We start from the raw sequence: 17,118 nt of genomic DNA, 5'->3' as shown, positions 1-17,118 counted from the left end.
CTTTATACAATTTCTTTATGCAATTGCCTGTAATTAAATTAGGACAAGGTAAAAATAATCAGTTTAAAATTAAACAAAGTATTCAAAACAATTCTGGACCAAACAACATTATTTTTCATAAAGGCAAGTGTCATAGGCAGCAAAGAGGCAAAAACAGAATGGAGTAAGCAGTGGTTAAGTCTAAATCCTATAGCAATGAAAGGCATTTGTATTATCCTTACTTCTTTAAATAAATTCAGATGACAGCCCTATTTCATTTCTTCATTCAGTTTGGAGACCAGATGGCATTAGAATCATTTACTTCACCTTGTTGTGCTTAATTACTACAATCAACACACTATTTTCCAAATTAATCATAACAAAGTAATTTCATTAGTAACACAGCAGGCTGTTGAATTATTAGCGTCATAACAGTTTGCAAACAATTAAACTTTATTTGAACCTTAAAAATTTGCAGAGTGGAACATTATTGTAAGATCTAATGGCAATAGAGTACAAATTCAGTACAGAGCAAATAATCAAGCAAAATGCTATATAAAATATGACTTACAATCACCTTTGAAAAAAATTAGCTCTTTAACTGTTCATAGAAAAACAAATAAAAGCTAAGCAAACATAATGAGAACATAGCAATTAGCATATTTTCTAACAAGCCATGTTGTTTAAATTCACATTAATGATATTATCATGATCTTGAAGAATGTGTAATATATTGTCAAGGGTGTAAAGGAAACTTTCTCCCTGGTAGTATACAAATGATTTCATCAAATGAATATAAAGTAGTCACGAATTAAAAGTAATGATTAGTTTTCCTATTACTCCAGTTTTATATTTTCTGTTTCCTTTCTTATACCTTCCACCTATATTCAAGTTAAAAAAAGAACCAAGGCGAGAGGTGCACCAGACCAAAGTAACACTTTACTTCTGTAACGTCACTATTCAGAGAGAGACTCTCTGGCTTGGAATTGTTGGTCATCGGTTGGTGAAGGACTCCCTCTCCTGGATTAACTGTAAAAATAGGCAGGAATCTTCTAAATGTTTGACATTCTGTGTAAATTTGTGCCTGAATGGGGGAGGGTAGCCAAACAGTTTGCCTGCAATGAAAGGCTGCTGCCATCTACTGGCTTAGTACTAAAAAGTTCACATAAACCAGAAGCAGGAAGTCTGTATCCACAAGCAAGGCTATGTTTTCTGCTTTTGCTTTTCAACCACTCAGACTTTGAAAACCAACCCACTAAGTTGATCTCCAGTTGTTTAACTTTTGCCAACGTGATTTCAATCTATTTCAGTGGCACTCTATTAGAAAAAGGCAAATAATTGCCCAAATATAACTTCTGAAAGTTTTAACCTGACAATTTCTATTCATATAAACCATAGCTTACACACAATTACTAAATTTAAGGATTTTTCTTAACATTTGAATTTGGATGATCATGATATTGAGGAAATAAAGATAAAATATACACTCAAATATGGCTGGTAAATAGTTTCACACAAATATTGGAGGTTTTAAAATATTATCAACTCATTTGCATGAGCAACAGAATCTTTAAAGCAAATATCTGAAAAGTTCAACAAAGATAGTATATACTCATTAATGATCTGATATCAGAAAATATATCTACTCCAAATATTACCTAATCAGCAATGCATTTTGATATTATATATATATTAAGGTCATATTGGTACCTCATAAGCATTTGAAATATCTTTGATTTCAAATATACATGAAAAGATAATGATACAATCCTACAGTCTTGCTCAGGCAGCACAGAATATAATTCAAATACTTCAAATGTGAGGCTAACATTACCCTTCCACTCACCTGTTGGTACATGTTACCATGATGTCTACTCTCACTCTTTGAGCATTCCTTGTCTCCTCAGTTCTCCAAGGAGGGTAGAGGAAACATCAAATATGGAGTTCTGCTATTTCATGGTGTGACTTTAATAGCATAGTAATAATAAGACAGGATAAGAGAGTGCCTGGTTATGCCTTTTTACTTGCCATAAAAAAAAAATGAGATTCTTCATACTATTATATTAGTGGTAGACTGGTGATCCTTATGAATTTTGGATTTTATTAAATTTGAACAAAACTATGGTACAGAATATTGGCAAGTCCATCATCTAATAAGGATATCAGTTATTGATAAAGTGCTTTGCAAACCATATTTCTGCTTTATACATGTGTTGCAGAAGGTGACAGCACACTGCCATTTTCAATTTCAACATTTCTTTCTTTCTTTAATATGACCTGAATCTGCCAATCAGTAAAAAATATTTAAGCTCTACAAAGTTTTAACAAAACTACATTCTGTAGATAGCATATACCAAAAACTTGCATGATGTAATCTATTAAAATTCTATGAAATTATAAATTACATTCTAAAGAAATTAATGCCTAATAATTAAGAGAAATTATAACTCACACTGGCAGTTGCAGTGACTATGTGGTATTTATGAAATAGTGTTGAATTCTTCACACAAATCAGATGGGTAAATAAAAGCTACAACTATTTCTTTGCAAAACAGCAACAGGTATAACTTTACTGCTTGCATCTAATTTACATTAATGCCCTTCATTTAATTTCACATCAGAAGAATATTATAATGAATGACTGCATAAAATAACAGAGACAAACGATGCTCAACAAAACAAAGAAAGGTTATGAGCTGTCATTCACACTTTCAGGATGCTTCTAAATCCAAAGCATTTGTTGACAAGCAGAGGAATCTTTCTTTTCTGCAAACAGAAAGGGAAATCTGCATTTTAATTTTTTTCAGTTTAAATGTTGTTTAAAATGTTGTTCTTTGCTTTTCAGAAAAAAAATTGTATTTTTAACCAAGGACAAATATTTACTCAAATTTTGTCAAGTCAGCCGCACAGAAAGGCCCCCCAAATGGTATTTTAATAAAGAGGAAAAGATTTGGAAAACAGCTGGCTTTTGTCAAAGGGACTTTCTCTAAATAATCTATTCATTTCCAAAGTAAATTTCATGAAGTTATTTTTTAAATTGAATTGGATAAAACAAAACCAAAATTTGGGGGCATAATCTTTGTGTTAACAGAAAACTACAAAGACTTTAAAAAGGCAAAGACTCAGAAAGCAGAGACAAGAGAACATATTAGCTCTTACAGAATATTGGATTAAAATGTACTTACCCAGGACTCTCAAATATCATACATCTCCATTATGTAGGCTTTAGGCACCAAGCCAATGGCTCCCTTCATTTCTCCTACCCACCAGCCATATCTATTGTATTCCTAATTGAAAACAATATGCAATATTAACCTTTAGACTGGTATAAGTACAATGTCGTTTATATGCAACTTCTTAGAAATGCTATTTTTTTATTATAAATTTACAAGAGCTTGAACTGAAAATTGAAACATTTTCATCTTATTTGTTTCTGGACACTTTAAAAATGCTGTTAGACAAATATTTAAATTAACGTATAAGACAGAGCCTGTTTAGTACTCTGTGTAGAACACAGAACAGTCACTTATAAGAATCTAGAAAATGAAACCACCTAAGGAAATTGGCTGTTGGGTTCCTTTCCCTTTTCTCTCTGGCTCTGTCTCTCCACCCACCCACCCCCACCTCCCCTACACACAGTTTAGGGACACTTTTTTAGAAGGTCAAAGAGAGGATCCTTAAGACATTTCCCTTTCTGACACTTATAATCTAGCAAGGATAAAAATAATTTTCACAAGAAATGACCTGATTTCTAGTTAAGCTCATATTGCCTAAATTAATTTAGCATATATATAGGTGTGCCTCTTAAGAAAATCTAATAAATAAGTATACACATTTTTAACACATAAATTAGAGAATAAGGAAATACTAATAATACCAACAAAGTTTTGCTTTACAAAATAACTCACAAAGGACTCCTTTTAAAAAAGCTTTCCTTAGGCATTTATAACATTCATTATTCCTTTTTTAAACTGTAAACTAATTTAGATAAAGGATGGGTAGAAGGAATTTAAAAGTGATGTTAGATTCACCTTTACAGTGGAAGATCAATAAGAAATAAAAGTATATCAAGCTATAAAGGCAAAATATTAATCTAGCTGGGCAAAAAGTGATTGATGAGTCACTTTTGCATTTGCTCTGCAATGTGAGATAAACCTGTACCTCTTTTTCACCCCCTTTCTCCTCCATTGACAGATACACCGCTCCTTTAGGCACGGGAATACTCTGTAACCTGTCTCATGTATCTGCCAGATTGATTAATGTATTTTTATCTCAAACTTATTTATGTTTAGTGAGATACAAACAAAGTAAAATGAATTACAAGTTTCAAGAATAATATCTTCCAAAAGCAATACTCTGCAAAAGCACTGTAGAACCCAAATTTAATTTTTCATATAAGATAAATTTTTAAAATCAATCCCAAAAGTAATTCAATAGGTTATGATTTTCCAACTCTGAGTCACAGATAAATGTGCATATTCATATCCAGTTATAGGTGGGCGGGAATGTTTATACTAATGCAGACCTAACATTTGTATTGATTAGTATGCTATTGACCAGAGAAAAAATTATGCACTTCTTCAAAACAGAAGTAGCAGTATTAGAATATATAAGTATTGATATGTAGTCTATCAATAGAGAGATTATAGACAAAAATCTATAGGTGCTGTTTTAAACAGTAGTCAGCATCAGAATCAGATTTCCTGGAAGAATGAGGTAGAGGAAAAAGAAGGAGAAAAGACTAATCCTGTGCTTCTTATTCTAATGAGGGCACAGCTGTGAGTTCTGGCTTATGAGGCAGTGGACTCAAGATTATAAATTTAAAAATTTACTGATACTTTAAAGGACAAAACTAAGTCAGTAACAAAAATACTCTGATGCTCGGAACACAATGATGATGACTATAATCTATGTGGGACATAGATTATCAAATGAAAATTTGATAAATTTTCTGAATTTACTGAAAGCTATCTAAAAGCTATGATTAGCAACCATTATATCTAATCGGTACCTAATAAAACTGCCCTCTTCAATTTTTAAGACGATGAATACAATTAGAGCACAATGCTTAACAAAACAAATGTATTTAACCTTCCTGAAGTCAAAGGACCACATTGCAAGATTTCAAACTAGATAGTTAACAGAGGAAGTTCACGTGTGAAAGCGCTTACCTAATGCCAATCTAAGATTTCTTTCATTAATTATTTGGAAGGAGTAAAGAAACTAGCCTCCCAAATGGCAGACCCAGAAAACATTCAATTAAAGGTCATATTAGACCCAAACCTGTTTTCAGAGAATGGCCCTCAATCTGGGTTTCAATGTTTAGATTCAAATTAAAAACCAGAAAGCTCATATTAGTTGATACTATTCTGCTTCAGTTATAATCTGTACTGTCAATCGTGGCTTATTACTGCTCTCAAAAAGCTTGCTCACATCCAAATTTAAGAAATTGCTTTCAAAAAAAAAAAAAATTCCAACAAAGGACCAACAACATACTTCATATTTGAGAGAATTCTGTACTACGGCAGACAAGTAAGAGTCATTAAATGGAAAGTTTAAAGTAGTAAACAGCAGGGAGGAGCTTATTCAGCTGTAAACAAACCCTTAAAAGTAACATTATAGGAAAAAAAGTTGTGGACTAAAATAAACTCTCGCTTAATTAATTTAAAATAATATGAAATACACACCTAGTAAATGTACTCTAGAATATCACAGATTTTGAGCAGAAAAGGATATAAACAAGAGCCAGAAGGCTTATTGCTTTACATTTGTAAAGAATACCATATAATACTCTTGTGTGGAATTAAGAGATAAGATAAAATACAATGAGGTAAAAATCTAGTAGGCAAATTTATGGATTTACACTGTAGCCATTAGAGTGTGCTGACAAGACTGCAAACACAGGAGCTTTTACTTTTATCATCACATCCTCTGTATGAGCCTCCTGAGCAACATGAATCCCAATTAAACCATTTGCATCCTATAAATTAGAATGAAAATGCTTCTTGGAGTATATAGCATTCTAAACTTCAGCCTGAAAATTTCAATATCATACAAGGTTTCCTTCTGAAGAAGAAAAATCTTCCTTTCTTTGCCTTCCTTCTTTGCCACCCCAAACAAATGTGATTATGAATGATATATTACGTAGAGGGGAAAATCATACAATTGATACAATTTTGTCTTGCGGTCCATATACTAATTGCAGTATTGTTTTGTAAAGTCACAGGTGGGTCATTTAAGGGGAAAAAAACAACCTCAAGCCTTATATTATTAGTAAACAAAATATAAAGGGACAAACCACACAATCTGCCTTGTAAATCTTTTAAAGGTTACGTATGCAGCATCGCAGCATCGTGTCATCTTTATAGCACGCGGGATCTCAGGCAGAAGAAGGTCTGCCATCTGGTATTTTTCACTGTATTTGGCTCTTAACATCAACTGAAATGCTAACATAGGCAAGTGACTGTACTTCAGGAGGACTGATAAAATAATGAAGAGTCCTTTAATCTACAGGAAACCATTCTAGTCAATTTATAAGAAATATTGCATCCCTTTGTAGGATGTGTAATTATTTTCTATTAATCATGTGCTATAAAGCTACATTATGCGGTTATTCTGTTATCACTAGAAAGAGGCCTGCAGTCAGCTTCTGACAATGTTAGGTAATTACTAACACAAAGCCTCTTTCTCCTCCCGTAGTAATGCTATCAAGATTCAGAGGTGTACTGATGCTTGCCGTATAAAAATAATACTCAAAAGAAATTCAATATCTGCAAAATGGATGGCTTCAAGGCAAAATGTAATGTGGCAGTCAAAGAAGCAAAAAAGTCAAACTTGCCCAGTATTCTGAGAAAATAATCATAAGGTGACACTGGATGCTGGTAATCTAACTACTATGTTTTCAATTTTCATATCATTAAACCAGTTTTCACTTGTTTTATTTGGTAGTTAAAAATTGTAGGCCCCAATTAATATTTATTACACAGCAAATTAAACTGACTATCATATTAAGATTGTGTAATAAGGCAGGAAAAGGGACTTGTTTTGATAAAGTGAAATAGAGACTTTCTCCAACACAATAGTAAACATATGTCCATATTTATTCATTAATTAAATATTCTCTCTCTGTGGTATGTTATTTTACATTTAAATAGGCCCCAACATTTACTTAAATCCTTTCAACACCATGATTCTCATTTCTCAAGTATGTTAATCCACATTCTGCAAACCATATGTTAAAAGCCTCTTGCCTTAGAACACTGAAACATTAAAAGGATTTTTTTTAATGTACTAGCTCTTTCAGAAATTAGTTACTACTCTGTCTGAAAGCAACAGGTGTTAGAAAGGTTAAAAGACTATGTGTCCTCAATATGATTGCTGAATCATTAAACTGATATCTCTTTTAGTCTCCAGTATTTTAGAGCAGCTAGAAGTAAGGACCTAAATTGTGGAATTACAACCCATGCCAGGCTCTGAAATATGTTCTACAACTAATTGTGGCGCTGTGCTTTGAAATTTGTTGCTTTTTTGTATCTACGTTACTGTTCACAAAAAAGAAAAAAAAAAGTCTGTTGTGATGATAAAAAATATTTATGCCTTCTAACTTCCTATATTCTGGAGCAGCTAGAAGGAAAAATCTGAGAGGATGGTATGGTAGCCCATGACAAACTCTGGGATCTGTCCTGTAACTACTTGTTGAAGAGCACTTTGAAAGCTATTGCTTTTTTCTTTCTTTGCTTTGTATACATGTTATATCATACAATTAGAAAAGCTAAAAAAAAAAGTCTATGTGTTCTTTTCCTAAACATAACTGTGTTTTAAAACATACTGGCATTTTGCAGGAACTGAAGGCAATTTTATTCACAAAACTATTTAAAATACATAAATACTTTTTTCAAGGCTACCACCATAGCCTCTTTCTTTTCATTATAATCTCCAATAAGAGCTTTTATAAGTTTCCATTTATTTTGCAAACATCCATTCTTTCACAGTGTTTTCTTACACTTAATGACTCTAGTGTTTTACTATTACTATCTACACATTAACTGCTTGCACCTTAGTTTCCTAACCTATTAAATGAGGAGACTGACACTAAGAACCTCTAAGGTACTCCACGACGTTTGAGCACCACCATTCAGGTACCTGCTTGAAGACAATAAGCTTCCTAGTGGCATTTGGAGGTCAACTTTGTTACTTTATAATTTTCTGGACAGGTGCAACTTTGATTTACTCTAATTTAATGAATTACTATTTTTTCTCCCAGTACTGTGCACTCCATTTTCAAAGCAAGAGAGAGAGAGAGACAAAGGATAAGTATGGACGCTGACAAGAATTTAATTCTTAGAATAAATTTTAGTTTATATCTCAGGGTCAACATTTACATACCCTAGAGTAAAACTGATATTCAGACAGGTTTGGCGGATGCTGCTGGACAAAGGAAGATCAAACCAATGCCCACTTTTAGGGTGGCCTTGGCACTTGGTATATTTCACCCTACCAACATGTAGTTCTCGGGCTCACCCACTTTTCCTAATTTCAACTGTCGCCACTGCAGTCAGGCCTTCACCACCTCATTCTGGATGATCACATCATCAATTCTGACTCCCTGTTCTTCAGAGAAACTGCTTATTTCACTTGACCTCACAGCTCAATAACTTATAACAGTTACCTGTAGCATTAAGTGCAAACTCCTCTACTTGAGTTGTCCCCACCTGCTAACAACATTCTCTCTCTCACTGCTCTGGTCTGCACAGCCCAACCTCCCCACACCATACTCCTTCTTACCTCTGCACATGTGCTCCCTTCCCAAGGAACGTCTGTTCTCCCTCACCCAGAATCTATCCACAAATCAGACCTTGTCAAATTGTTCAGTTGTCATAAATTTTTCTCAGGATTATCTAGCCCATACTTACATCTCTCATTTCAAGCTAGTTCTACACTTTAGCATTTATTCTTCCGTGATTTTTGCGTACATTAGTTTTGATCCTTCAGATACAACAAAGTGAAAGCTCACTGAGCTCAGGGGAATGTCTTACACTTAATCTGTATGCCCCACATGGCACAATATGTACAAGGTATTCAATAAGTATGTACTGGATAATGAAATATAGTCTATCTTCATTTTGGATGATGCATTAATTGACTATCCTAAGTATTTTCTTTAAAAATGTTATTTCCAATAACAATTTATTTTTCTTTGTGTATGATATTAGACATACTTGAAGAATTTTAGTATACCAAATAGATATTTGTTCTGAAGTATGTTAGACATGTGAATTTAACCACACAATCTGAAGTGCATTGCTCCTATTCACAGCAGGCTACTGCCCACCACATTTTCCCAGGCACTATATGGGACATCCTGTCTAAAGAGCCTAAATTCCATATGCAGAAAGATAGGTATCTGATCCCTACAGACCTGACACTAAATAATTCCAGTTTTTAGAAGCAGTGAGTGCAGGTGAATTTATTTGTAAGCACTGAAGAGGTTAAGACAAAGCCCTGCAAAGGCAGAAACAGTGCAGTGGGTATAATGGAAACTGTTTATCAGCTCCTTATTATTCTTGTGATTTTGTTCTCAGCAGAACCACAGTCTCAGGCAAGCTCTGTTGCTAACTAGGTATGTGACCTGGGTAATCTCAAGTTCTTTAGGAATTTTTTTAAAAAGTTGTTTAGATTTATACAGTTGAGGCTCCACAACAATCCAATTACACACTTAATATAATTTGATAATTCTGATACATTCGTAACCTCCCAGAAACTGATAGTCAGGCAGATTATAGAAACTTGTGAAATTTTTTTCAGTCGCCAGTTCTCAGTAAAGCCAAGGTCTCTCCTACATGATGAAAATCTCTCTCTCTATTTTTTTTCTTTTTCAGTTTTAATGCCAAGAAGCTTGGGATCAAGTCCGAAGCTCAACTGCAGAAACTCCATTGTCTTTTAAGATCTCCACAAGGGTAGGCCTTTTTCCTTCTGGCCTCTTATATAATTTTTCCCCAATCATGTTGAGCTTCACTTTCTTCATCTGTAAAGCAAAGGGCTGGCATTTAGGTTCCCCTAATTTTATGATTCTGGCATTCTAAGTTCTTTTAAGAGGTGCAGGATTATTTCCTATTTTTAACTGTATTTGGGTAAACACATATTAAACATCTATCTGCCATAATGCGAGGCATAAGTGAGGATGCAAAGATACTTAAGACACACTGTCTATCTCATGTAGTTCAGGGTTTAGAGAGAGACAAAGCAAACAAATAATCATACCTTTATGTTAGGTGAGAGAGAAGCAATTTGTAAAAGCAATTAGAGAAGCAACTAATTATTCAGAGGGATCCAGAAGTCCTTACATAGAGCATGTCAGTTGGGCTGAGTCTCTAGATGGAATTATTGAAAGGGCATTTCAGGGACGGGGTGCTACAAATAGCATGTGCAAAGGTCTGGGAAGGAAAAAGAATGTGCTGTGTTCAGGAAAAACAAGCAGTTGAGAGCGTGATTAACAGAAAGGTAGATGAGGAAGATATGGGGAAAAGGGAATACGGATGAGCTAGTAAAGGTAGGTTGGTTCCATTTAGCTGGATTTGGTTCCCCACAGTATTTCCCTGGTTATCTACTACTCTCTGAGGTGAGAAAAGAGAAGTGATCTGGAGTGACTGGTTGTGTACTGGCTCTGCCTCCCTTTCCATTGACTGGACTGCCAACCCTTTCCATTGTATAGCTATTCTTCTGGATTTTGTGTCTAACAGACAAAGAAAGCGAGCATTTCAATGAATAAATTTATTCTAATGAATGAATAAATCTATCCACACTTGATGCTATAGTTTAAGTTCTATTTCTTATGAACCTTTTCTTAATTTCTCCAGGCTTTCCTTTTCTCCCTCTGTTCGGAACTTCTCCAACACTATATAACACTTAAAGCCTATGTGCTGTGTTACTATTTTGTATTTTATGGGTTGGTCTTCTCTACAACTTGAAGGAAAGAAACCAAGTTTTTGTTTTCTGCATCCTGCCCAGAATAGTGCTATGCATAAGAATTCATCTAATATTTGTTGACTAAAAAAAAAAAAGGAAGAAGAAAGAATTTGACCATCTATAAAAGCTTTAACAATGCAGAAAATACTTTTTCAATAACATGGCTCACTGTTTAGGTTAGAACTTGGATGTTTTGATTACAATTAACCTCTGATACAGGAGAAAAGTTAAAGTCCTAGCCATAGCCTAGCTAAGTGTAGCAAGGTAGAAAGAGAAAAGGGCTTTAGGTTCAGACCTCTGCTGATTCAGTGTGAAGTCACTTATTAGCTAGGTATTCCCAGGCAATTTACATATCAACTTTACTGAGCATCAGTTTCTTCATTTGCAAAATTATACCATCTACTACACAGGGTTATATAAATTATCATCTAGTTTCCTAGAACAGGACACTGTAGGTGCTGAATAAATGTGTTTTCATTCCCTCCCTCTCCCTTCTCACTAATTGGAGTAGCAAAATACCATGGCAACAACACCAACAACAGCTACTTGGGAATGCATCATTGGACAATCTGATTATTATGAAGGATTCCCTCACTCTACCTTCCCAAAGGGAACCTGCTCTTTCAAAGAGAACGTGTTTTTAAGGAACATTATGTTTTCATTTCTTAGAATTTTACCAGTTTGGTCTCTGATAGCTGAGCATTCGAAGGTATCTGTAACTAATTAAACATTTATTCTAAAACTTTTCCGAGTAGTATATTACTCTCTCTATTCCCTCGTGCCCAATAACTTCCATGGAATATCTAGCTTCAGTTTTAAAAGAATGAGGATGGTGGGATGGGAGGAGGCAGATGAGGGAGACATCTTAAAATTCAAAGTGTGCACATTCATTGAGGGAGTTCCAGGCTTGGCGAGGAGCAAGAGGGCATGACAGACCATGGAGTGGTCAGTTTAGGGTTAAAAAAAATGATCAAAGTAGTTTGCTTCTGACAAACCTGTGATTATTCCATGCTTTAGCCCCTGCAGCCTGCTCCTTCCCAGAACAGCCCCCTCCACAGCCACCTCAGCCTGGCTGCCCTTCCTGATACTGTGCCTTCTGGTTTCTCCTCTACCTCGACAGCCACTGCAGGCGCTGGCCCTGAAAACCTGCCTCCCATAAGCCCCTTCCCCTTTTATCCATCAACATTTTTCTGGTATGCTTCCCTCATTGTGTATAAGATAAAAGAGGGAAGTACCTGAACTTGTATTTCTGAAAACAGGTAACGAGAGCAGTCCCATAAATGGAACCAGAACATCTTCTAAAATGGTGCTGTGTCCGTAAATCCCATCCCTACCAGGGAGAGGGTGGGTACTAAGGAGTAGGACTGTCTAGTGAAGGCTTCCCTGTACTGGCCCACCATACCCCATACTGAGAACACACACACAAAATGCAACCAAGCCCAAACAACTGGAATCAGAAGAACAATACCCCTATCCTTCCTAAAAGGCTATAAAATATACCACTAAGAGAACTAGTTCAGTGTCAACAATTATGTCCTACACTGAGATGTCCTACTTACTCTTCAGCAGTTGGTCATGCTATTTGTGGCCCACTAGATTAGACAGTCACAAATGAAAAACTAAAATAGCTAAGAAGTAACCTGGTATTTCCTTCTGCCAGTAGAGCTCAGCATGAGTTTCATTTTTCTGGAATGTTTGAAGCCAAAGAGGCTCAAACAACCAGACATTTACATTCTCACAATAAGAAGCAAATGGTCAATGACAGTCACAACTCACCAATCATTGGAACAAGTCAACTGAACCCCATAAAATGGGAGGCACTGGTTGGAACCTCAGCCAATGCATATTTTAAAATGTCCTTTTACTGTATATTAGTGAGCACTGTCTGAACCTACATTTTCTACTCAATCATGTTCTTTACCTTAAAAAAATTCTTAAAAAGTGGCAAACTTGAAATCACATGTACCCTAGACTAGATCAGATGTTGCAGGATCCTTGATTCTTATTTAATTTTTCTGTTTAGACTAAACACAGTAATATTACTTCTTCCTGCTAAAGCATAGCTGCTACATTAAGTCTCAAAAAAATAACTTATTGCTTTAAATGTAAGGATAAGAATGCAGTTAGCAATTTAAGGATGAGTACAGATTGAAAGATAAGCAAACAGAGTATGTAAATCCAGAATAGCAGCATACAACAACATAACTAAAGTGGCATGCAGAACTATGCCTCCAGTCATATCCCTATTGCTACATAATCTGCATCCTGCTATTGAAATTATACAATTTCACAAACACGGTTCTAGGAAAATAGAACCATGTATATGTTTTAATTGGTAAGAATGAAATGCAAACTAGTAAAATAATTTAGCCTGGTTTTAAACAACCCGATTCCTTTTAAAAAAAGAACATTTAAAAGATTTTCTACCTCAAATAGAATTTTTTCCCTATAAAAAGAATCTGAAACCAAATTCTATTAATTCATTAACAATGCAGCAGTCACTAAAATAATAAATTCCATATTTCATCCATCCCTGTAAATGAGTTCTTTTTTTTAAGAGAAAAAGAAAAAATTTTAAGTCTCTACTGAACTACTGAAGTATATCATAGGTTTCATGTCAATACATAAAAAAAAAAACCAACTCAGTCCTATATGAATAAAACAATTATATGAATAGAACAATAAGGTAAAAGTTACTGGCTCACTTTTTTAGGAATGTAGTATATTTAGATTTATTATTAGTGGGGTTAAAATAGAAAATGCCCACCACTTTGAATGAGGGGCTAGCTCCGTCAGGGGTCATATGACAGCTGCTAATTAGAAAATGTTAAAAAGGGAAGGGGGGAAGCACAGGGAATCAGCCTATTCTTTCTTTATTGCAGCATTTGATTTTCACTTAAAAATAAAAAGCATAAGATTTGTATAACTCTGCAAAGAGGCCTAAAATAAATAAATCATCCCCAGGCTGACAGGGCACAGCAAACTCCCTATATCAAGGCTTCCCTGCAAAACAGGAAAAGAAGATTGAATTTAAAAATAAAATTTCATTTCTACAGTGAATTGCAATGAAGATGGCCTAATCCCCAAAATAGTTAAATCTATTTCTGCTGTTAAATTTACAAAATTAAATCACTCTATTATAAGGCATGCTATCTTTCTGTCTAGATATTTATTTATATTAGAGATGTATCTTCTGTTAAAGTACTTTGTGTTCCTTTCTAGAATATTTTTCAAACTGACAATCTTCAAGTAAGTAAACCAGTGTTAATTTAATATTTCAAATTAAAGATCTGTTCATTACTAAAGGCAAGTTGCCTTTCTCTAAAATTTTTTAAATTGTTTTATTCATTAGGAAAGTCATACCATTAATTTCTTAACAAAAGTACACATTTTCTGTCTCTATAAATATTTTGCTAGAATCCCTAAAATTTACTCTTCCTTATGTCTACAATTTTTACACTTGATTCAGAAAGATGAACAAAATTTTTCATGATTAATGCTAACGCTGTATTGACATGAGATAGGAAAGTAATAACCCATAGCTAGATTTAAAGTTGAATTTATGACACCATTTTGATTGTGCACATTAGCTGTAATTACCTGCACTACTCATTCTGAGCCACTAGATGGTGTAAAAAAATAAATTAAAATGGTAAAATTTCATTCCTTTATCAAGAAATCTAAAGGTAATTCTGAGAAAGATTAAACAGATTTCTAGGTATGCGACAACACTAGTAATCTCTATACTAAGGGCTTTGAGTTCTGAATTTACAATAATAGAAAATATTGTTATGGTATGATATAATTGCAATCATCATTCATATATGAAGTGAATTTATATTATTAACTTATGTTCTGTGTTTGCCAACATTATGATAAAACTGGAAGGCCAAGCCAGTAAAAGATTAGAGAGTATTCAGAGATTCTTATGTGAATTACCCTAAACAAGGTGGGGAAGTAAAGAGTCTTCATAAACATATACCTAACCTCAAAATTTCACAACCAACAGTCAAGATGCCTATTAATGGCCCAGAATTTGTTCAAATTCCATCAAGGGAGAGCTCTGCTTTGTTCTTAAAGGTCCTTTCTTTTTACCCTCATGAAGATTATCTTGTTAGATATTCAAATCAACTGGATTCACAGCAGGTAAGGATGGGTATTTAATCACTTCGGCCAAGGATGATAATGTGCTGGGCTCCAGCTAAACATGTACCTCTAAAAGCCCCTTATGAAATGATGCTGATGGTGGAACATCAAGCCTTGTGAAAGACTGATAGAAGAAATCAGAGAGACTGATTGGTTAGTCCTTTCTCAAATCACAGCATTTAGAAATTTTAGATGCCAGTATATACCTTCCTAGAACCGGATGGACCACCACCTTAGCTCTATGATTAGATGCCACAAGTAAAATTATAATTTCTACAAAATAAGAGGTTTGGGAAATAGGGATATCCTCTGGAATCTGAGAAGTATGATACATCCTTATGATTATATTTTTAATTTCAGGTTAACAAAAAATGATTTTCTGAGGCAACAGTCAGTGGTAGAAATGGACATGCAAATGGGAACGTTTCACTAAGGCTTTTGGTGCTAAAGGCAACCTGATTCATGAAGAATGTTTTAAGAACAAATCCACGTGGCTTTATGTTTCATATGTGCCAAAGGAGTATAATAGCCAAATGCCATTTATCCCTATAAGCCTGAAATTCCACATGGAAGCTAATCAACCTTTTAAATTTATATAAACTTGCAGCCAAATTAATGAAAGCAAATGTGAACCAAGTCAATTTGAGGAAATACTTCCATGAGTCCAAGAAAGTTTCTGGACAAGAACTGAAACTGATCAGTTTGACTTCTATATTAAATAGTTAACTTAAGAATCTGTTTACCTTAACTGAGCGTAATTAAATGTTCAGTAGTACACTTAATCTAATAGTTGTGATGTAGCTATCTATAGCTCCCGAGAACTGAAAACATCCTTCTAAAAAAACCATATTAATGAACAGAGGACTGAGAGAAAGAAGTGACAAGACTTAGCTTTGGGCACCTCAACCAACAATTATCAGAGTGGGAAATATGTGCTTACTGAATATCCCCGCCACCTCCAAGAATCTACAAGTGCTTATATCTTATTCCTTTTAGATTCCTGGTGCCTAGAATGGGCCCTGACACACTGTAGGTACTTTATGACAGTTTCAAATTAATAAATCCAAGGCAAGAAGGAAGAAAGGAAGGAAGATAGTCACAAGAAAAAGAAAACAGAGGGGAAAGCACTGGTTTGGGAGTCAAGATGCCGGGCTCTGGCACTTTCTGGGTCCAAGTTCCTTCATCTGTAAATTCAAGAATATATGTTCATTGCTAAGACTCTTAGCTCTGACTTTCTATGATTTGCTGTAGTATAACTTAATGCACCTGCCATCTAGTATTAAATGCAATAAGTGATCTTATTTCCAAATTCTCATCTGTATCAAACAGGTTATATTATCTTTCTGAAAAGTCCAAACTATTTCTCCAATCAAGAAACCACGTTAACCTCCTAGACATATAATTTCCATTATTATATATTTAATTTCAATTGTTTCCACATACCATTTATACTTAAACAGGCTCATAAAGTAGAGAGAGGGAGATTTCTTTTATCCTCCTGCTAAAGAAGGTATAACTGAACATTAAGGGAGCTCACACATATGCCATCAGAAGTGTAATCAAGATAAGAAACTTGACTTTTAGATCTAAGGACAGAAAGAGTCTGAATAGTCCAGTGTCTTAAGAGAAGGAGACAAAGAAAAAAAATATTTATATAGATATATAAACATAAGTTCATAGCAATATACTTTGCCATTTTGTTTACAAATGCAATTTTTTAAACTTAAAAAAATTACCTAAACCCATCTGAATAGAAGAGCATTGCTTTTAAATTGTCGGAACACCCATAGTATTTACATAAAGATGAAAAACTTGTTCTATAAACACAGTGTTTCCAGTAGTAAATGGCAGACAAAATCAGAATAAGCACACAGAAGAATCAAAAGGAAGAGGAAAGAAAAACATAATAAATAACCTAATACCTCACAATGTTAACTTTCACATAAGTATATTGTTTCTGGAGAAGACAGTTGGTGGCTGTGAGCCAAGGCTGAAGTGATAGGTAAACACACAGTTAAGTTGAATCCT

At 34.5% G+C, this 17,118-nt stretch overlaps 1 protein-coding gene across 2 annotated transcripts in view; it reads right to left on the bottom strand.

Moving 5' to 3' along the window:
* Positions 1-411: 411 nt before the first annotated feature.
* Positions 412-17,118, bottom strand: part of SKAP2 (src kinase associated phosphoprotein 2) — a 228,482-nt gene continuing 211,775 nt past the window's right edge. For both annotated transcript variants that reach the window (XM_077121197.1, XM_077121206.1), the window contains 2 exons: positions 3,165-3,266; positions 412-2,745 (listed from right to left, as the gene is read on the bottom strand). In XM_077121197.1, coding sequence (XP_076977312.1) covers positions 3,174-3,266 — 93 coding nt within the window. In that variant the 3' untranslated portion in view covers positions 412-2,745; positions 3,165-3,173. The remainder of the gene's footprint in view (positions 2,746-3,164; positions 3,267-17,118) is intronic.

This window comes from Tamandua tetradactyla, chromosome 1, assembly GCF_023851605.1.
Source record: "Tamandua tetradactyla isolate mTamTet1 chromosome 1, mTamTet1.pri, whole genome shotgun sequence".
Lineage (NCBI taxonomy): Eukaryota > Metazoa > Chordata > Mammalia > Pilosa > Myrmecophagidae > Tamandua > Tamandua tetradactyla.
This window is presented reverse-complemented; position numbering and strand designations above follow the sequence as displayed.